Source organism: Artemia sp. Qi Xiang Cuo, chromosome 20, assembly GCF_049724085.1.
Source record: "Artemia sp. Qi Xiang Cuo chromosome 20, ASM4972408v1, whole genome shotgun sequence".
Lineage (NCBI taxonomy): Eukaryota > Metazoa > Arthropoda > Branchiopoda > Anostraca > Artemiidae > Artemia > Artemia sp. Qi Xiang Cuo.
Genome location: NC_142813.1, coordinates 42,505,356 through 42,529,347, shown reverse-complemented (window position 1 = coordinate 42,529,347; position 23,992 = coordinate 42,505,356). Strand labels below are relative to the sequence as shown.

The 23,992-nt window shown below is 35.4% G+C and overlaps 1 protein-coding gene across 1 annotated transcript in view; it reads left to right on the top strand.

The window, feature by feature from the left end:
- The window catches only part of LOC148940229 (diuretic hormone receptor-like), a 319,450-nt gene that overhangs the window by 69,845 nt on the left and 225,613 nt on the right, over window positions 1-23,992 (top strand). Inside the window, exon 4 of the mRNA XM_089106103.1 lies at window positions 22,309-22,483. Coding sequence (XP_088962229.1) covers window positions 22,309-22,483 — 175 coding nt within the window. The remainder of the gene's footprint in view (window positions 1-22,308; window positions 22,484-23,992) is intronic.

Here is a 23,992-nt window from a genome sequence, read left to right as displayed (position 1 = left end):
GAAGCAGATCTATAAAATCGTAACCCCACTGTATTTTTTTTTTATGAATTAATAGAGGAACTCCCCTGCAGTATATGAAACTTCCTTCTTGTGTTACATTAATTTTAAGTTCATTGGACAACTTTTCTTTTTTTCATTCTCTGGCGGATTGCAGAACATTTCCCAAGCTATTTTTGTCCCAGCTCTGAACTTGAAAACTGTCGTTGAAAGTGTTTAAATTACTCTGCTATCTTTCCTTATTTCAAAAATAACATGTCTTTGTTTTTTGAAATAAAGTTTTTTTGTAGAACTATTGGACCATAATGCCGTTGTAGCAACGGTTAGATGAACCAAAATGCAGATGTAGAATGCTAATTGTTTTATTTATCTCGTTTGGTTGAAAATAAAAAACTGGAATCAATTTTTTTTTATTAGTAAGGTAGTATCCTGGATAGGATAATTTTTAGCTAAATTTTTCTTTCTAATCCTCCAAGCGTAGGATCGAATATTAAAGTGTTTAGTATTAGGCGGTTAAGGGTTATAGCAAGGGAGTGTGTAGCACTGGCAAAGGCGAAGTGCGATCTGTACAAGGAACATCTTATATGGGTTCAATGACTCTTTTTCTACAAAAAAAAGTCCACTCACCTCCTTCTAAGGAATATTTTTGTGATGCTCATTATTAAGGCGAGAAAAAAAACCACACTGCTGTTCCGATAACCTAAAAAAGAAAATTCCAATAAAAGTGTGTCCTCAAAAACAGTTATTCCTAGAAGTGCAAATCAGCCCCTAGAACCGAAGCTCAGGGAGTCTTTACTAGTCTGGAAAAAATGCTACAGGCCAGACGTGGCATCTCTACAAAAGCGAAAGTCAGAGTCTATGCAGTTTCTGTTCGAGATGTACATTTGCGAGAACGTGATCGATAATGGCATAATTTTTGTGACGCTCATTATTAAGGCGAGAAAAAAAAAACACGCTGGTGTTGCGATAACCTAAAAAAGAAATGTCCATAAAATTGTGTCCTCAAAAACAGCTATTTCTAGTAGTGCATATCTATCTGGAACAGCTCTCAATCTTGAGCAATCTCAGTCCGCAGAACAGAAGCTCGGGGAGTCTTTACTAGTCTGGAAATATGCTACAGGCCAAACATGGCATCTCTACAAAAGCGAAAGTCAGAGTCTATGTAGTATCTGTTCGAGATGGACATTTGCAAGAACTTGATGGATAATGGCATAATTTTTGTGACACTCATTATTAAGGCGAGAAAAAAAAAAAAAAAACACGCTGGTGTCCCGATAACCTAAAAAAGAAAATGTCCATAAAAGTGTGTCCTCAAAAACAGCTATTTCTAGCAGTGTATATCTATCTGGAACAGCTCTCAATCTGCAGCAATATCAGTCCGTAGAACAGAAGCTCGGGAAGTCTTTACTAGTCTGAAAAAATGCTACAGGCCAAACGTGGCATCTCTACAAAAGCGAAAGTCAGAGTCTATGCAGTATCTGTTCGAGATGGACATTTGCAAGAACTTGATGGATAATGGCATAATTTTTGTTACGCTCATTATTAAGGCGAGAAAAAAAACACGCTGGTGTTCCGATAACCTAAAAAAGAAAATGTCCATAAAAGTGTGTCCTCAAAAACAACTATTTCTAGCAGTGCATATCTATCTGGAACAGCTCTCAATCTGTAGCAATATCATTCCGCAGAACAGAAGCCCGGGAAGTCTTTACTAGTCTGAAAAAATGCTACAGGCCAAACGTGGCATCTCTACAAAAGCGAAAGTCAGAGTCTATGCAGTATCTGTTCGAGATGGACATTTGCAAGAACTTGATAGATAATGGCATAATTTTTGTGACGCTCATTATTAAGGCGAGAAAAAAAATACGCTGGTGTTCCGATAACCTAAAAAAGAAAATGTCCATAAAAGTGTGTCCTCAAAAACAGCTATTTCTAGCAGTACATATCTATCTGGAACAGCTCATCTGGAGCAATCTCATTCCGCAAAAGAGAAGCTCAGGGAGTCTTTACTAGTCTGAAAAAATGCTACAGGCCAGACGTGGCATCTCTACAAAATTGAAAGTATATACATTTGCGACAACATGATCAAAAATGGCAGAAGAGACAAGAGCTTTGCATACATTCGGTCATCTCTATCTTTGTTCCATCCTCCCTCCCTTTGTTATATTCACTGAAATAGCAGTTGGTCCAGAGCATCTAATTGCCAAGTAAGAAGTCACTGAAGCGAGTTTGAAGAGCCATCCCTCGTCATCAAACAACGTCACTTCAATCTCGTTTGCCAAACCTTGCGTCGCCCGAGAGGTGGGGTACACTTGCCTCCTGGAGACGACAAACAGGAGGATAGTAGGAAAATCTTTGGAAAAATTAAAAGAAGACCCAAGCCCATGGGAAGGTTTCTGGAGGCATGCTCATAGATAGGACACAGACTGGTTGAATATTAACGAAGAAGCTACAGCCAATAGGTCAAACTCCATCGTCTGGTTCCTACCAGATTTAAAGTAATTAAAGAACAATTGTCAGAGAGGAGCATTTTATCAAAGCCATCTGTTTGTTTCTTCAAGCGAAACATCAACATATAATGAAATTGGTTATTAGAACAGTGGCCTATCAAAAACTTTCAATGTCCCTGCCAGCATAGAGAAAGTCTTGGTTTTTTTTCAGAAAATATGGATTTTTTTTATGAATCTTTAGGATCTATTAAGTCTCTCTAGCACCAGAGTATTTACTTATTAAGGTTACAGGAAAGCCTTCAAGTTCATAGGTGAACTTCATAAGTAATCTACAGCGTGGCTATTCGATGATTTCTAGGCTTAAATATCATTAGGATCCTCTAAAGTTTATCCTTGAGAAACACCTGGGCATTCCTCAACAAAACTTGACTTCAGCATTAAAATTGAGAAGTCGGTATAGTTTGTCCGAGAACCGTTTTTTCATTTCATGTAACCAGAAAAGACCTTCCTAGATCGTAAGTAATGGATTCTGGTGGCCCATTGTGTGGTCCAAAGGCACTCACCCTTTTCCCAACATTGTTTGATTCCGTGAGCACTAGAGGCCTCTTGTGGTATCCGATCGAAATTTTAAGAAAGTCTTTTTTAGTCTTTTAAGAAAGTCTTACAAGCTTAAACTGAATTTACTTTTTTGACGTCTGAACTTATCAAAAACAAAATGAAGCATAAAATTTGAGAACAGATCAAATTTTAGTTTGAAGGTAAATCAGAAAGGATTTTAAAGTTCATTTTCGCGAGAAATTATTAACTTTAAATAAAAAATATTAAAGTGATTTTTCTACTTCAATAATGTAATACTGAAGTTCACAACCCTCAACATATTACAAATTGACAAAATTAGCCATCTGTAAGAAGTTATTTCGAGAAGAGCAGCATTTTGGGTGAGGTACAATTTAAAAAAAAGAAGACATTAAACAAGCAAATTATAGGGATTTCATATAGAGTTGAAAATGTAAACATAGTCAGATTTTGGGTGGATGCCTGTCAGTACTAAATGTGGGTTCTTCAGGTGGACTTGTCAGTAATAATTTTATTTTTCTTTGATTAGTCACATTTATTCCATTTATATTAATAATTTAATTTGAAAATTGGCTGAGCACACTGAGAAAAAGAGGCGTAGCTTATTTCCTCGAAATCTGATGTCTTAACTGACAGTCACAAATATATATATACGTTTTTGACACCGCAAACTACAAACTTGAGGTTTTGGCACCAAAAAAAAAAAAAAAAAATCACCTCGCTAAATCAAGCTTGGACTATGCCAAAAATTACACATTCTAGTGATTGTGGTCCTCAGTTTTAGAAGAAATACTTTTTTGATCATATATTAAAAGTCACAATTGTGCAGTGCTAAAACAGGGATTTACACTTCTTCTTTGTTAGTTCTGACTGATCAGCTGGCTCATTAGGCTGCTGAAAACCAAAACATAAATGTAATATTGGTTTATATTAGCCTACATAACTTACATTAGAATGTAACATATAACACGGATATCTACTACTACTGCTACTACTAACAAGTCACTGCAGCACCCAGCAGCTTGAGGCCAACACAGCTACACACGCTCAACCTCTACCCCAAATCTATTCAAAGCCTCCCTCTTTACACCCTCTCAGGAAGTCCCAATTTCCCTTAAATATTTCATTACGATCTCCTTTCACCTTACCTTGGGAAGACCTGCTTTTCACTTGACTCTAGATGGTTGGCTGACATAGACAATCTTTGGCAATCTATTAGACTTCATCCACAGAACGTGTCCAATTTTTATCTCATTATCTCAACTTAACTTTTATCTCATTATAGCCCTAAAAAGCGAGATTTAACCACATTTTCTGTACATCTTACTTTTTGAAAGATAATATACAAACAAATAAAACATATCATAGCCAGCGCAATAGCGCTGCCCAAGTAAAGAGCGATGTGGGCACAATGTATGGTTTATTTTTTACAGTACCCTTTTTAATAGTGGAAGTGTTTGGAAGGTAATTAAACCCCTCCCCACCCATTGTTTCCCCACACACATCCAATTAAAATTTTGAGACAACCATTTTGTTCAAAGCAGTTAAAATGTCAGGAAATTATGTTTTTGAGGACGCCAACCCCCCTATAGCCCCCAGAGCAAGGGTTTTAAGCTATGCCCTGGGGGCATATAAGGTTTATATACAAAGGGTGATCGTATAAACTTCAGAGGTGACTCATTGGATTGCTAATCAGAAATTTTAGTGCCCTTTTTGAGATTTAGAGTTATGGGAGGAGGGATACCCCCATTCCACAAACCTCGTATTTTCCCAAAACGCATCTGATCAACATTTTGAGATTGTCATTTGTTGCCGTAAAAACTTCAAAAAGAGCTCTTTCGATTGGAAATTAAAGGGATAGTGCCCTTTTTAATAGTCGAAAGTGAATGGAGGGCAACTAATCCCTCCTCCCACATCCACCATTTTCCCAAACACATCCAATCAAAATTTTGATACAACCAATTTTTTCAACATAATTGAAAGGTCCGAAAATTATGTCGTTGAGGATGACAACCCCACCCTCAGAGCCCTCAGGGCAAGGGTTGTAAGTTTTGCCCTGGGGGCATATTAGGTATATATATATATATATATATATATATATATATATATATATATATATATATATATATATATATATATATATATATATATATATATATATATATATATATATATATATATATATATATATATATATATATATATACAGAGGGATCGTGTAAACTTCGGAAGGAGCTCCTTGGATTAGTAATCAGAAGTTCAAGTGCCGTTCTTAAGATTCACAGTGATCGGAGGGTGAATACCCCCCCCCACCGGGTATTTTTCCGAAATGCATCTGATAGAAACTTTGAGATGGCCATTTATTGTCGTATAAAATTGGAAAAGAGCTCAGTCGATTGGAAATTGAAAGGGCTAGGGCCCTTCTTAATCTTGATACAGCCAATTTGTTCAACGTAATTGAAAGGTCCGAAAATTATGTCTTTGAGGATAACAACCCCACCCCCCAGAGCCCTTAGGGCAAGTGTTGTAAGTTTTGCCCTGGGGCATATAAGGTATATAGAAAGGAAGATCGTATAAACTTCGGAGGGAGTTCATTGGATTGGTAATCAGAAGCTCTAGTTCCCTTTTTAAGATTCACAGCGATCGGAGGGTGAATACCTCCCCCCCCCCACACATCGTAATTTTTCGAAATGCATGTGGTAGAAGCTGTGTGATGGCCATTTGTTGTCGTATAAGCTTGGAAAAGAGCTCAGTCGATTGGAAATTGAAAGGGCTAGGGCCCTTCTTAATAGTCGAAAGTATTGTAGGGCAACTAACCCCCCCGCCCAGGTCGACCATTTCCCTAAACACATCCAATCAAAATTTTCAGATAGCCGTTTTGTTCAACGTAATTCAAAGGCCCAAAAGTTATGTCTTTGAGGATAAAATCCACCCCCCCCCACAGCCCTCGGGGCAAGGGTTGTAAGTTATGCCCTGGGCCATATAAGATTTATATAGAAAAGGTGATCGTATAAACTTCAGAGGGGATCATTGGATTGGTAATCAGAAGCTCTGGTTTAATTTTTAATATTGAGAGTCATCGAAGGGTGGATACCTCCCCCCCCACTGCACACACCTCGAATTTTTCCAAAATATATCTGATAGAAATTTTGAGATGGCCATTTGTTGTCGTAGAAACTTCGAAAAAGACTCATTCGATTGGAAATTGAAAGGACTAGTGCCCTTTTTTTTTAGTCAAAAGTGATTGGAGGACAACAAGCCCCCCCCCTTACGACTATAAATTTCCAAAACACATCTAATCAAAATTTTAAGATAGTCATCTTGTTCAGTGTAGTTGAAAGGTCTGGGAATTATGTCTTTAACAACCCCCATAACTTCTCAAGACCAGAACATAATTTGCACTTTACTGAAAGAAAATGGCTGTGGATTTTCAGTTTAGCATACATATACTGATACATGTTCATTAAAGTGTTGATAATGTTTAATGTTTTAAAGTTAAAAAAGTTAAAACATTTTATACGTATTTTGTCGTAGGATGAAAGGATTAGAATGGCTTTTGAGTCTTCAACGGGAAAGTGAACGCAAAACAGATATTTTTGTTTAACAAAACACAAGACAAGATAAGTTTATTCTAAAATAAGATTAATCACTGATAATTATATATTATAACTATTAAGCTATTATATTAAGAAATTTATACATTTTGATGTGCTATATTACTGAAATTTTGAGATAGCCATTTGTTCAAAAGCAGTCCAAAGATTACACAGCAAAACCTTGGAGGTTGACAACCCCCCCCCCCGAGTCTGGGAGCCAGGATTGTAAGTTATGCCGCGGGGGCATGTCCTCTCCTCAACGCCTCGCGTTGACTCGACTGTCCTCTCCTCAACGCCTCGCTCTTTACGCTAAAGTTTTTTATTTTTAAAAAAATAAATTTCTGAGACAGAGTCAAACTTCAGCGTAAAGAGCGAGGCGATGAGGAGGGGACAGTCCCTTTCATATGCGGAATAATTTCTGTTGGTTTTAATTTTTAATGTCGCTCCTTACTTTCAGTTAAGGAAATTGTTTTTTGTTTTATTTCTGAATGTCTTTTAATTAATGCAGCTTTAATTTTGGCTCACCGTACATGAATAATGAAAACAAAATTTACATATTAATTTTACTTTTTTTTGCTAAATGGCTTTCGCAAAAATTTTTTCTGACGTAACTTACGAATTATCTTGAAAACTTACACACAGCAATTTGGTGTTATGATATCAATCGCCTGCTAAACGCTTCCATGATTAAATAAAAAAACAAGTTTTTTTAACTGAAAGTAAGGAACGACGTTAAAACTTAAAACGAACAGAAATTATTCTGTATATGAAGGGGGCTGTCCCCTCCTCAACGCCTCGCTCTTTACGCTAAAGTTTTTTTATTGTTTAAAAAAATATAGTTGTGAGAAAGTCAAACTTTAGCGTAAAGAGCGAGGCGTTGAGGAGGGGACAGCCCCCTTCATATACAGAATAATCTCTGTTCGTTTTAAGTTTTAACGTCGTTTCTTACTTTCAGTTAAAAAAACTTGTTTTTTTATTTAATTTTTGAACGTTTTTGAATTAATGCAGGTTTTGATTTTGGCTCACCGTACATGAATAATTAAAACAAAATTTGCATATTATATTTGGTTAAATGGCTTTCTCGAAACTTGTTTAATTTTATTTACGAACGTTTTTATTAGTAATAAATATACGTAACTTAGAATTAACTTACGTAACGAACTTCTATATTCATAAATTTTTAACACGTATATTAGGGGGTTCGGCCCCTAGTCAATACCCTGGTCTTTAAACTATAGTTCGAATTTTTTTTTCCAGTTCTTTAAAAATGACCTCTTAATCACAATCAGTTGATCAGTTGAAAAACTTGTTTTTTTTTTATTTAATTCCTGATCTTTTTCTTTAATAATGCTGGGAAATCCGGCGCCCCCTGCATAGCCCGGTCCCTGCCCCCCTGAAAACTTCCTGCATGGAAAGATCCTTCCACATAGCCCCCGACCCTCTCCTTCCCTCACCTACCAGAAAAAATCTCCTCTGAAAAAGTCTGTATACTTCCCAATAACCAATACTATATGTTAACATTGAGTAAAGTTCATAACTTTCAGCCCTCCCCTGGGGACTTTGGGGGATCAAGTCATCCTAAAAGACATTTTTATCATATTTTCGACCATGCTGAACAAAATGGCTATCTCGAAATTTTTATCAGGTGACTTTGGGAAAAAAATGAGCGTAGGAGGGGGCCTAGTAGTCTTAGTTGCCTTTTTTTGTTACTTAAAAAGAGCACTGTAATTTTTAATTTCCGTTCCAATAAGCCCCTTTAAGATACTCTAGGACAACTGGGTCAATACGATTACCCCTGGGAAAAAAAACAAAAAAAAAACAAACAAACAAATAAACACGCACCCGTGATCTTTCTTCTGGCAAAAAATGCAAAATTCCACATTTTTCTAGATAGGAGCTTGAAACCTCTGCAGTAGGGTTCTCTGATACGCTGAATATGATGGTGTGATTTTCATTAAGGTTCTATAACTTTTAGGGGGTCTTTCCCCCTTTTTTCGAAAATCAGCCAAATTTTCTCAGGCACGTAACTTTTGATGGGCACGTGAACTTATATATTTGAAATCAGAATTAAAATCTGATTCTTTTGATGTATCTATTGGTATCAAAATCCCGTTTTTTAGAGTTTCGGTTACCATTGAGCCGGGTCGCTCCTTACTTACAGTTCGTTACCACGAACTGTTTGATATGACTATTGCTGGTGCTTTTGTTTCCTCTCTCCATGTTTGCCCAAAATGGATTCATCTTCCTCTAATTAAATCGGAAAGGATTAGCTTTAGGTACCTTTCCTTTAGGTACCAGATCCCCCATGCTCCATAAATTTTATTTAAAGAATCCATAAATTTTATTAAAATTTCCATAAATTTTATTATTAAAAGAATAACAAATTTAAAGAATCACTCTTCAATGAAAATGTGTGTCTTGAAAATATTTCTTCATTAGGAAGTGGGAACTTTTGGAATCACATATTCTGCTTTTTTTTGTAATGCATTGTCATTGTGCTGGGATGACCTTTTATGCTTTTTATTTCCCTCCAGTCTTTTGTTTTCTCTTTTGTTCTTCCATTTCGTCTAGAAATCTTCCAATTGCTTGGTTCTGCTTTCCAAATATTCATTTTTTAATCTAACAAATTGAGCTCTAATCTCTGTTGTTTAGGGTCGTAGTTTTGTTAATAACCGTGTTTATTGATAGATATTTTACGTTTCATGTTTCACCACTCTGTTGCACCTTCTAGATATGCAAAATTAATGTTAATGTTTAAAACTATCAGAAGCAACAGACGCAGTCAAGGATTGCGTGAAACCAATAGAAGATGGGGTAAAGTCTATTATTCCCATAGATACTACTGACTTCTACAAATTGCTTCAATTAAGATAAATAGTATTTTGGCAGAGGATCGTATTGAAGTGATTATTACGGTGTATATGCATCTCTGCTTTGATCTTATCATAAAGATAAAATATTCTGGAATAACAATTCAGTCCATTATTCTTTTTATATTCTAAGAAAGGCTCCCCTTTTGGAAACAATTCATAAAAAAGATCTTTCGAATTCGTCAAAATATTCAAATTTAATGGAAGTTTGTCCGAAATCTCTGTCTGCACGCCTAGGATATATTACCTATTTTCTTCCCCTTCTTGTCGTCACAAAATGGCCTTCCTGTTATGGTCTATGCCTCTATTAACGTTTTTTTTTTTTTGTCACTAGAAGAGATTCTTCTCATTAATGCGCTGTTAATTGCGTTCGATCCTTGTTTGTTTTCCTGAAACCCTGTAACCATCAAGCTAATTAATTAAACTTTCCTTAGTCTGTGTTGAATTTCAAAGTTTTCTTTGATTTCTTTTTTTCTTACTCTGTAATTATTTTTAAGTTTTTGCTTGGTTACTCAATGTGTTATCTTACTTAGCTTATTGCTCAATTCTATTCATCGATTTGCAAATTTAAATTAGTTTGGGGAACTATGTTTTCTATACTTTGTTATGTGTTATGCATGCACAGTAAATTGTGACAACATATTGGATTACGTCATGCGTGGAAGCGGTGGGAACTATGGCTTCAAACTACTTGTCACCAGTCCCTCAGTGAGTGATGGACCTCAAGGTAAGCATAGTCTAAAACCAGACAGGGTGACGTGGTGCCAAGTTGGACTAGGGCAGCTTTTTCCTGTGATGAGTTGGCTTGATCGAGTTTTCCCGAGGTTTCCAAGAGTCAATATCTGAACTTGACATGCCAGTAAACTCTGGAAATTATGGCTCCATCTTGCTTCTCAGGAAGTGGCAGCCCTCAAGATAAACACCACCAAAAACCTGAGTGGTCTTTGTGCTGCCCTCTTAGCCACGGAAAGCTTTGTATTGCGATGAAGGGGTGATAATTTTAAAAAGAGTGAAAAAATTGAGAAATAGCATTAGAACATACAAGCAAACAAAACTGTGCGATATATGGAGTGGGTGAAACCTCCAAAGCATACACGACTAATTTCAATAAGATATTAGAAATACTTTATAACTAAAAACGAAAAGGGGAACACCCCTCTTTATCCTTCGTGATGATTTCATTTATCATAGGCAGCGCGCTAGCGCTGCCTAAATAAAGAACGATGTGGGAACAATGTGTTTTTTTTTCTCCATACCCGGGCACTTCGTATCGAAGGAGTTGTCGTAGAAACTACAAAAAGGGCTCATTCACTAGGAAATTGGAGTGGCTTAGCGCCCTTTTTAATGGTCAAAAAGTGATTGGAGGGCAACTAGCCCCCCCACGCCCATCATTCACCCAAACACATCCAATCAAAATTTTAAAATAGCCATTATGTTCAGCATAGTTGATTTTCAGAAAGAAAATATGTTTTTGAGGAGGACACTCCCCCACAACCCTCAGGGCAAGGGTTTTGAATTATGCCCTGGGGGCATATAAGGTTTTCATAGAAGGTGTTGTCGTAGAATCTTCAAAAAAGGCTCATTGGATTGAAAATTCAAAGGGCTAGTGCCCTATTTAATAATTGAAAGTGATTGGAGGGCAACTAGCCCCCCCCCCCACACCCATCATTTCCTCAAACACATCCAATCAAAATTTTGAGAGGAACATTTTGTTCAGCGTAGTTGATTTCCAGTTAGAAAATATGTTTTTGAGGAGGACACTCCCACAGCCCTCAGGGCAAGGGTTTTAAGTTATGCCCTGGGTGCATTTAAGTTTTTTAAAGAATGCGTTTTAGTAGAAACTTCAAAAAAGCTCATTCAATTTGAAATTCAAAGGGCTTGTGACATTTTTAACAGTCGAAAGTGATTGGAAGGCAACTAGCCCCCCCCCCACGCCCATCATTCCCCCAAACACAACCAATAAAAATTCCGAGATAGCCCTTTCTTTCAGTGTAGTTGATTTCCAGATAGAAAATATAATTTTGAGGAGGAAACTCCCCCACAACCCTCAGGGCAAGGATTATAAGTTATGCCCTGGGGGCATATAAGGTTTTTACTGAAATCTTTGTCGTAAAAAGTTGAAAAAGAGCTAATTCGATGTGAAATTCAAAGGGCTAGTGCCCTTTTGAATAGTCAAAAGTCATTTGAGGGCAGCAAACCCCCCTCTCACGCCCACCTTTTCCACAAATACATCCAATCAAAATTTTAGATAGCGATTTTGCTGAATAAAGTTGAAAGTTTTGGAAATTAGGTCTTTGAGGATGACAACCCCTCCCCCCACAGCCCTCAGGGGAAGAAATTTAAGTTATGCCCTGGGCATATAAAGTTTTTATTGAAAGCGTTGTCGTAGAAACTTCAAAAGAGCTCACTCAATTGGAAATTGAAAGGGCTAGTGCCTTTTTTAATAGTTGAAAGTGATTGGATAGCGACTAACGGCCATCTCACGCCTACCATTTTCCAAAACACATCGAATTAAAATTTGAGATATCCGTTTTGTTCAACGTAGTTGAAAGTTCAGGAAATTAGGTCTTTTAGGATGATAACCCCCTCTGATGCCTCAGTGCAACGGTTTTAAGTTATGCCGTGGGGCATATAAAGTTTTTATTGAAAGCGTTGTCGTAAGAACTTCAAAAGAGCTCATTCAATTGGAAATTGAAAGGGCTAGTGCCTTTTTCAATAGTTGAAAGTGATTTGATAGCCACTAACGCCCATCTCACGCCTACCATTTTCCAATACACATCGAATTAAAATTTGAGATATCCGTTTTGTTCAACGTAGTTGAAAGTTCTGGAAATTAGGTCTTTTAGGATGATAACCCCCTCTGATGCCTCAGTGCAACGGTTTTAAGTTATGCCGTGGGGCATATAAAGTTTTTATTGAAAGCGTTGTCGTAGAAGCTTCAAAAGGGCTCATTCAATTGGAAATTGAAAGTGCTAGTGCCTTTTTAATAGTTGAAAGTGATTGGATAGCGACTAACACCCCTCTCATGCCCACCATTTTCCAAAACACATCCAATCAAAATTTTGATATATCCATTTTGTTCAATGTAGTTGAACGTTCTGGAAATTAGGTCTTTTAGGATGATATTCCCGCTCAGAGCCCTCAGTGCAAGGGTTGTAAGTTATACCCTGGGGGCAGATAAGTTTTATATAGAAAGTTGTTGCATAAATCATAGGCAGCACGATCGCGCTGCCTAAATAAAGAAAGGGGACACTCGAGAACGAGACTCGAAACGGGGACTAAGTAAGGAGGAGGACACTCACCCACAGCCCTCAGGGCAAGGGTTTTAAATTGTGTCCTGGGGGCATATAAGAATGATGTTGGCACAATGTATTATTTATTAATTTTTTCCTTTAAAGCAGGGCACTTCGTATCGAAGGAGTTGTCGCAGAAACTTCGAAAAGGGCTCATTCGATTGGAAATTGGAGTGGCTAGCGCCCTTTTTAATGGTCGAAAGTTATTGGAGGGCAACTAGCCCCCTTCCCCTCAAGCCCATCATTCACCCAAACACATCCAATCAAAATTTTGAGATAGCTCTTTTGTTCAGCGTAGTTGATTTCCAGATAGAAATTATATTTTTCAGGACAGTCCCTCAAAAATATTGTTGTGACCTTTTTAATAGTCGAAAGTGACTGGAAGGCAACTAACACCCCTTCCACACCCACCATTTCCCGCAACACATCTAATCAAAATTTTTAGAGAGCAATTTTACTCAGGGTAGTTGATTTCCCAATCGAAATTATGTTTTTGAGGACACTCCCCCAAAGCCCTTAGGGCAAGGGTTGTAATTTATGCCCTGGGGCCATATAAGGTTTTTTTTATAGAAGGCGTTGTCGTAAAAACTTCAAAAAAGGCTCTTTCGATTTGAAATTCAAAGGGCTAGTGCCCTTTTTAATAGTTGAAAGTGATTAGAGGGCAACTATCCCGCCTCTCACGCCCCTCTTTTCCCCAAACACCTCTAGTCAAAACTTTGAGATAGCCATTTTATTCAACGTAGTTTTAAGTTCTGGAAATTAGGTCTTTGAGGATGACAGGCCCCCCCCCCCACAGCCCTCAGGGAAAGGGTTGTACATTATGCCCAGGAGGCATATAAGGTTTTTATATAACGTGTTGTTGTAGAAACTTCAAAAAGGGCTCACTCGATTGGAAATTGAAATGGCTAGTGCCCTTTTCAATAGTCGAAAGTGATTGGAAAGCAACTAACACCCCTTCCACGCCCACTATTTCCCCAAACGCATCCAATAATGATTGTAAGATAGCCATTTTGTTGAGCAGGACACTCCCCCCATAGTCTTCAGGGCAAGGGTAATAATTTATGCCCTGTGAGCGTAAGGTTTTTATTGAAACCTTTGTCGGAGAGACTTAAAAAAGGGCTCATTCAATTGGAAATTCAAAGGGTCAGTGCCCTTTTTAATAGTCAAAAGTGATTTGAAGGCAATTAAACCCCCTCTCACGCACATCTTTTCTCCAAACACATCCAATCAATATTTTAGATAGCCATCATATTCAACGTAGTTGAAAGTTTCGAAAATTAGGTCTTTAAGGTTAACAAACTCTCCCCCCGCCCCGATAGCCCTCAGGGAAAGGGTTTTAAGTTATACCCTGGAGGCGTATAAGGTTTTCATTGAAAGCGTAGAAACTTCAAAAGGGCTCGTTCAATTGGAAATTGAAAGGGCTAGTTCAATTTTTAATAGTTGAAAGTGATTGGAGAGCGACTAATGCCCCTCTCACGCTCATGTATTTAAGGATGACAAACCCCCCCAGAGCCCCAAGGGCAAAGGTTGTAAGTTCTGCCCGTTGGGCATATAAGGTTTTTATAGATAGAGTTGTTGTAAAACTTCAAAAGAGGCTCATTCAATTCGACATTGAGAGGGCTAGTGCCCTTTGTAATAGTCGAAAGTAATTAAAGGGTAACTAACCCCCCTCTCACGCCCACCATTCCTCCAAACACATCCAATCAACATTTTCAGATAGCCATTTTGTTCAAAGTAGGAGAAAGCTCTGAAACTTTGGTCTTTGAGAATGACACCCCCTTCCCCAGCACTCAGGGCAAGGGTTGTAAGTTATGCCCTGTGCACATAAAAGATTTTTATTGAAAGTTTTGTCGTAGAAACTTCAAAAGGGCTCATTTGATTGGAAATTGAAAGGGCTAGGGCCATTTTTAATAGTTGGAAGTGATTGGAGAGTGACTACCGCCCCTCCCACGTCCACCATTTCCCTAAACACATCCAATCAAAATTATGAGATAGCCATGTTGTTTAACGTAGTTGAAAGTTCTGGAAATTCGGTCTTAGAGGATGACAACCATCTTAACAAACCTTAGGGTAAGGGTTGTAATTTATGCCCTGGGGGCATATAAGTAGTTTATAGAAAGCGTTGTTGTTTCCAAAAGGGCTCATTCGATTGGAAATCGAAAGGCCTAGTGCCCTTTTTATTAGTCAAAAGTGATTGGAAGGCTTGACATTTTTATAGTAAAGATCGATGTGGGTATAATGCATTATTTTTTGTTGTTGTTGTTGTTTAGACCAGGACACTTCGTATCGAAGGAGTTGTCGTGGGAACTTCAAATAGCTCATTCGATTGAAAATAGAAAGGGCTGATTCCCTTTTTAATGGTCGAAAGTGATTTGAGGGCAACTAATCCCCCTTCTACTCCCACCCTCCTGCGCCCACCCTCCCACGCCAACCCCCCCATTCCGTTTCTTAAAATTTAACCAAATCAAAATAGCTTAAGTGTATCCAAGGTATCAAAGAAAGTAAACAGACTTTTTTGTGAATGGTATGAAGTTTTTCCTTTTAGATCAACTAGAGGTGATATGAAACTAAATTAAACACTACTATTTGTATCCAAATTTTTAAAAGGGTGTATGTTGTTAAAAATTACTGAAAATTTTTCTCCCGGCATAAAAATAGCAGACCAAACTATAAAGTCTTAAAAAACGAATAGATTTAAAGTATTATTTTCTTTTTCCCTGAAAAGACTATGTCAATATAAAACGAACAGAAATTAATTTATAAAAACTTTTTCCACTAAATAAGTTTTACAAAGAAAATTAAGGAACTCCATTAAACAAAAAATGAGCGAAAATAAAATGAAATAATCTAACAAGCGTGAAACTACCACAAATCAGCATCGATAAATAAATGAAACCCAAAAGGAACAGAGATTATAATAAATAACCGAGTCAAACTCAAAACGAGTAGGAATTAACATAAGTTGGGCACAAAACCCCTATGCCTTCCCAAGGCCAGAACAAAATTTGCAGTTTACTGAAAAAATACAAATGAATGTGCATTGTCAGTTTAATATACATATACTGATATTTATTAATCAAAATGTTACTATAATTTGATTTAGTAAAGTTTTAAAGGAAAAACATTTTCTTTGGCCTTAAAAAAAAAACAAAAAAAAAACATTTTTGCTCGTTTTTCTTTCTTTATGTTATATCAGGCCAATGTGGTTTAAGAAATTATCAAGGAAGCATCGAAGGCCTATTGATTCTCATTGGCTTGAAACATACATCCGTAATTATCGAGATCTAGGAAACCATAATACACCAGAAAAAATTGAAAAAAAATTGGTTTGCCCATAAGAAACAAATTTTTTTTTTCCTAGCAACCTGAGTTTTACATAGTTTGTTAGTACGTCCCTGGGCTAAGGGAACCCGAAATGCACAGAAAACTATTATTGCTTTGCCCAATACTAGATCCTAAAGCAGGTTCAAAGGACATGTTTTGCCAAACAATTGGAAAATTACATATCGTACAAAGTCCCTGGACCAGGAAAAACCTTTAATACAAGCAAATTCTTAGGTTGAGGGTACGGTTCCCCGAAAATAGGGCTCGAAAATGTGCTAAGGAATTTGACTCTCCAATCAGGTTAAAAATTCCAGGGGTCGTTCCGTGGGTCAAAGGGACCTCAAATGTCTCTGGGGGGAGGGGGGGGGGGTACAGAGCCTCTAGACAAGCTGTATTTATCTTTGAAAAACTTGTTTTCTTGGAAAACGATCTTACAAGACATACAAAAAATGGACAGTATTTTTGAGAGAGAAAAATAAAATCCTACACTTTTAAAAATATAGCCCATAATTGTAGCAACTTTAAGCTAGGGAAGACATATCCAATGCCTCCTTACATAGCTTTTGTAAATAGTGGTTTTGAAGTCCTATAGACCTATGAGAGGGGAGAGGGAGACAAGCAGCTTTTTTCCATTTAAAAGATCTATTATTGATTCAATCTGAATATACATAAAATAGCTATATTTTGATTGAGAAAAATCAAGGTCTATATTAATATCAGAACACACACGTACGTGGGATTTTTATTTGGGGGGGGGGATAAAAAATTTATTTAAAAACTTGGATAAGAAGTGCCTAGAAATTAGGGAATGTTAAGGATCCCATGGGTATGGCTAGAGGCCTCCGCCCTGCGTTCGTCTCGTATCAGAGCGCTAGAAAATCACTAGCAGAAAATGGAAATACATCAGGATCATCCACGAGAATCTACAATTTAAACGGTTTAATTTATTGGTTGGTTACTTTAGAGATGTCACCACTATAGGCTTCACTGTTTCCTCTTGGTTCAAAGCAAAATCCTGGATGTTTTAAAAAGCGAATCATGCATAATGCTTTAACCAAAAATAGAGAGGGATGACTTTTTGACCTCCAAAAATTGTAATAAAACACCTAATACTGACGGTGAAGCAACAAGTAATGTGCCGACGAAGATAAAAAAGTTTATCAGCTAAGAAATCATCATTTTATAATCAAGTAAGTGATTTCCATCATACTCATACAGTGGACATGTAGCTATTTAAAGGCAACAGTTTAATTTGAAGTTGACTGTGCTAAGTTTATAATCCATACTTATCTTGTTAGGTACCAATTTTGGAGACAGTTTATCGGCTATTTATAGGTTTGAATTCTCCGACTTGCATTAACTTAATTATTCCAAATGACAGTAATGAGCCTTTCTACTTCAAAATTTATTGTTTTCCAGCCGCTCAGCCGAAGCACATTACTTAAAAGGTGAGATTGAGGTTGTCGTTTTGGTAGTAGCTACGGCTACTAGCAAAGAAGGCTGGGGGATGGATTAAATTTTCAGACCAAAGTTCAAACTAAGGCTCTTATAAAAATGACTTACTTTATAAAAGAGTATTCCACAAAAATTTTACGGCAATTTTTATGGTCTTAGCTGGTAGATATTTGCTTTTAAGTTTTTTTTGTTTTTTTTAATCGTAAGTAGCCTATAGCCATGTTTTAAAGGACGAAGACTTTGAACACTTTGTGTTTGAACTTGCTCTGAAAGTAAGAAGCAACACTAAAGCTTAAAATGAACAGAAATTATTACTTATATGAGGGGCTTGCCCCCTTCTTAATATCTTGCTCTTCGCGCTAAAGTTTTATGTACGTTTATATAAGCTTCTAATTGTTCTAATTAAACGACCCTTGTGTTTCTTTAAAGAGAATTTTCTTTAAAGAATTGGGACAAACTCAAACCTTAGTGTAAACAGCGAGGTATTCCCCTCCCCTAACCGAGAAATGTTTGCCTACTTCCCAATAAAAAATACTTTAGCCTACGTAAATAATGGGGAAATTTCATAACTTTAGGAACTATCTCCAAGGACTGTGAGGGGTCATGTTAACACAAAAGATATAGCTATTGGACCTCCTAACTATGCTAAACAATAAGCCCATCACAAAATTTTGATTGAACGACTTTGATGAAAAAAGGTTGTAGGAAGGGGGCTAGATGACCTCCAACCTTTTAGGTCCCTTAAAAAGGGCACAAGAACATCCGTGATTAAAACAAGCGTCCCTGATCTTTCTTTTGGCGAAAATGCAAAATTCCACATTTTTGAAGATGGGAGCTGTGAACCTCTATAGCAGGGCTCTCTGATACGTTGAACCTGGTGGTACAATTTGAGATTCCTGACCTTTGTCATTTAAGATTCCTTTACCTTTAGGGGGCTTTTCCCCGATTTTCAAAATACAGGCAAGTTTTCTAAAGCTCATAGCCTTTGATGGGTAGAACTGAACTTAATTAATTTTATATATTTGGAGTCAACATAACAAGCTAATTCTTTTTATTTCCACGGACTTAGGCCAAATCAATGAATATGCTTTACTTAGACTCAGAGCAAATCAATTACTTAGTTTGTTTTGCTTAGTTTTATTTAGACCAAATCAATGAGTATGCCTCTTCTGTTTTTGTTTTCTTAACATAGAAACTTCAAAGTCTCTGGTTCATCTATCATGCTTTACAACATCACAAGATGGAGCCTCTGATACCTCTTCTCGGCTTTCAGTGAAGTCCTAATTCAATTAGAATATTCTAACATGATTTAAAATAGCAATATTCAAATACTGCATTTTGGTTAACTTGATAATGCTTAGACATTTTTTGTCTGAATATTGCACTTTAGTTCCCTTGTCCTTAGTTCCTCCAAAGCTAGTGATGGCACAGAGGGGAAAAACAAAGCCTCTCCATTCATCCCATTGTAATGCTGCAGTGTTGGCATCTTCCCATTCCAGTTTCCATTACCTAAGATCTCGGTCAAAGTTTCGCCATAAAGTAGTTTTTGGACGACCTCGTCTTCTTCGTCCATGTGGTATCCATTCGCTGGCTTTGAGAGGAAGGCAGCCATTTACTTCTGCAATTTTTGTATACATTTGGTAGAGAAAAAAATGTATATTTCTAAAGCTATTCTATAAGAAAAAATTATACAGTATTAAATTAAAAATACAGAAGTAAAATTTATATCTTCCTTCAATTTTAATGGAAAACAATTTTCTATCTATTGTTTCTATCGCAGGAAAATTCCCTTTCGAGAAAAGTAATCGTTTCTATGCTTTTGAGAGACAGACCAGTGTTTTTAATCAAACATTGGCCTGCAGCTAAATTTCCAAATCTGAAATTTTCCCAAATGTATATTTCTCTCTGTGTTTTGTTAATTTAAGTTTAATACCGCATTTACACAGCCACATTGAAATATGTAAACTCTATAAGTGTTCTAAGAAATGTTGGATTACAACAATGCTGCATTATGGTTATTCCATATTCAATGCGTTAATAAACTAGATTATACTCATTCTTTAATTGCTAGATTTTATTAGAATATGTATTATGGTAGCAGCATTCGCTAGGATCTAGTAAAGAGCAAATCACGACAAATAATAACCAAAAATCTAGAACCATATTTTTGAAGAAAATACCTATATATATATATACACACACACACACACACACACACACACACACACACACACACACACACACACACACACACACACACACACACACACACACACACACACACACACACACACACACACACACACACACACACACACACACACACATATATATATATATATATATATATATATATATATATATATATATATATATATATATATATATATATATATATATATATATATATATATATATATATATATATATATATATATATATATATATATATATATATATATATATATATATATATATATATATATATATATATATATATATATATATATATATATATATATATATATATATATATATATATATATATATATATATATATATATATATATATATATATATATATATATATATATATATATATATATATATATATATATATATATATATATATATATATATATATATATATATATATATATATATATATATATATATATATATATATATATATATATATATATATAAAAAAAAAAAAAAAAAAAAAAAAAAAAAAAAAAAAAAAAAAAAAAAAAAAAAAAAAAAAAAAAAAAAAAAAAAAAAAAAAAAAAAAAAAAAAAAAAAAAAAAAAAAAAAAAAAAAAAAAAAAAATATATATATATATATATATATATATACATATATATATATATATATATATATATATATATATATATATATATATATATATATATATATATATATATATATATATATATATATATATATATATATATATATATATATATATATATATATATATATATATATATATATATATATATATATATATATATATATATATATATATATATATATATATATATATATATATATATATATATATATATATATATATATATATATATATATATATATATATATATATATATATATATATATATATATACCTTTCCCGATGGACACGGATTCAGAAATAATAACTATTATTTATATTTAGCAAAATCATAATATGTAATTATGAAAACAAATTTTGAGAATTTTGATTGAGCCTTAAGCCCCTAGTACAAATTTCCTCTGACCTCCATTCGAACCAAAAAGGAAACCAATAAGATCGTAATTGCCGTAAACCTTTAAGCTAGCAGTTTATTGTCCTCCACCTTGGACAGCAAAGCATTGTATGGATAGATCTGATGTGCCCTTTTTAGCAGCTCTAATAGAATACTGGCAAACTGTAGAGAGATGGCCAAGGGTCTATTTCTTTTGTGGATTCTTACAAAACTAATCAGGGACAGGCTATTCTAGTAGGCTATGCTCAAATTTTTTCCGTACCTATAATTGAGAAAAGTATATAATTGAAAGGTTGTTTCCTATTAGTTCAAGTACACCTTCTCACCTCACCTAGGGTGAAAATTGGATTTTTCAATCCTATGTTTTTCAAAGAAAATTTCAATTTTTTCTTCAATTTTGATGTCGTTTTTGGTCAACTCAGACATGAATAAATATAAAATGACCTTACAATCCACCAAATACTGCACGAATTAAGATTATGATTTTTCATCCCCCTCTGACCTTGCTCAGAAGAAAATGGGGCACTAAGCGAGGAAATTTTCAAATTATGATGTCATTTTTGGTCTCCACGGGATTGAGTTAATAGGAAAGGACCTTTTAATTATATATTTTATTCAGTTCTGTATTATATCATTATAAAACCATAAATGGTATTTTCACCCCTTATGACCTCACCTAGTGTGGAAATGGCGTACTAAATGATAGTGTTTTTCAATTCTGATGTCATTTTCAGTCTATCCAGACTTGAATAAATAGTAAACGACTTTTCAATATACTAAATACTGCCCAAGTTCAGAATCAGATTCCCCCCCCCCCCTTCTGACTTCACTTGGGTGGAAAGGGTGTACTAAACGATGCAGTTTTCCAATTCTGACATTATTTTCGGTCTTCCTGGATTTGAATCTAAAGGAAACGGTCGTTCAATCTAGAAAATTTTGCAAAAATTTAAATTCGAGATTCTCGCCTTCCACTTTCTGCTCTTTTCCCTGAAAAGGGGTATTTTTGCAAGGCCAATCTTAGCTGGTTTTAGGTATACTATTAAGCAAAATTTCTAAATATTTTGGTGCCAAAAATGTTTCTGTTGCTCAGATGTCTGTTCAAAACCGTACTTTTACTGGACTAATAAGAAAAAACTAAGACCCGCTCAACAGGATAGCCCTAGATACCAAAAAATAATTTCGGAGACCACACTGCCTTTCCATGACGATAAACAAAAGTTCAAATAGAGATAAAATCCTTTTAATAGACAGTGATGGATAACAGTGATAGAAATTCACAAAAATACCAGATATTTCGATACCAGAAGTTTTACTACTGATGACGGTCACTGCATATGTGACCGAAATATCTGGTATTTTTGTGAATTTCTATCACTTTTTATTAAAAGGATTTTATCCCTATTTGAACTTTTTTTTTATAGATACCAGTTGCATGATTTCAAAGAATTTTGACAGAACTTGTGTGTGTCCAGACACAGCCAATTATCATATATGTTTTTCAGAAAATTCAACAAGGCTATGCCTAGAAGATGGAACTTGGGCCAATTACAGTGACTATAGTGAATGCAGCACAGTTCAAAATGAGCAATTCGAGTTCGCATCAAGGATTTACTACATAGGGTATACCATTTCAATTATAGCTCTCGTTGTGGCCCTGGTTGTTTTCCTTCATTTCAAGTAAGTTTTATTTTTTTTTATTTTTTTACTACCTCACTAGATTTGTTGCAGTGTTCTAGAATGCCTCACAGAAGAATATTGAAATGCAAAATGTTCATGACAGAGATAATAATTAATGCTAAATTGAGCTGAATTAAAGATAAATATCTGATTAAACTTCATGGTAAAGAACTGTAAGTAAGGAGCGACCCGGCTCAATAGGAACCAAAACTCTAAAAAACAGAATTTTGATACTAATAGATACATCAAAAGAATCGAAGTTTTATGCTGATTGCAAATATATAAGTTTCAATGAGTTTAATCTTGCCCATCAAAGGGTCGAGTCAGAGAAAATTTGCCTGATTTTTGAAAAAAAAGGAAATATACCCTAAAAGTCATAGAATCCTAATGAGAACCACATAATCAGATTCAGCATATCAGATAACCCTACTGTTAGGGTTTCAAGTGCCTATCTGAAAAATAGTGAAATTTTTTATTTTCTGCCAGAAGAAAGATCACGGATGCGTTTTTATTTGTTGTTTTTTTTTTTTTGCCCAGGGGTGATCGTATAGATCCAGTGGCCCTAGAATATCGTGAGAGGGCTCATTTAAATTTAAATTAAAAGTTATAGTTCCCTTTTTGAGTGACTGAAAACGTTGGGGGGCAACTAGGCCCCCTCCCACGCTACGTTTTTCTCAAAATCGTCCGATCAAAGTTTTGAGATAGCCATTTTGCTCAGCATAGTTGAAAGGCCGAATAACTATGTCCTTGGAGATTCCATGACCCTCCCACAGTTCCAGGGAAAGGTCCTTAAGTTACAAAATTTGCCTATTTTCTACGTATAGTATTTGCTATTGAAAAGTACGGATACATCTATCGGGAGGGGGAGTTTCCTGCTGGTGGTATTTTCCACAGGGATCATCTTCCGTGGGGAGGGAAGTTTCCATGGGGTAGAATTTTTCAGAGGAAATATTACACTGGGGAAATTTATCAGAATTCCTATACGAAATTCTTCTTATGTCTTGTTTTCTCTTTTCTGTCTCAATTTTACGCGTGGAGATGTTAAGTTTAATTGTCCAGAGTAAATTTTCACCAGAATTGAATTATCTAGAGAATAAATCCTTGGGGAGGAGGGAATTTTCCGTAGAGCAGTAGCCAGATTTCCTGGCATTATTTAAAAAACGATCAGAAACTTGATAAAAAAGCAAGTTTTTTCAAACTGAAAGTAAGGAGCAACATTAAAACTTAAAACGAACAGAAATTATTACATATATGAGGGGGTTACTCCTCCACAACACCTCGTTTCTTACGCTAAAGTTTGAATTCTGTCCCAATCCTTTAAGAATGACTCCTGAAACACTATATTCTTTTAATTAGAACAATAAGACGATTTTTTTTTAAAGTACTAAAAAAACTTCAGCGTAAAGCGCGAGGTGTTGTGGAGGAGTAACCCCCTCATATACGGAATAATTTCTGTTCGTTTTAAGTTTTAATGTTGCTCCTTACTTTAAGTTGAAAAAACTTGCTTTT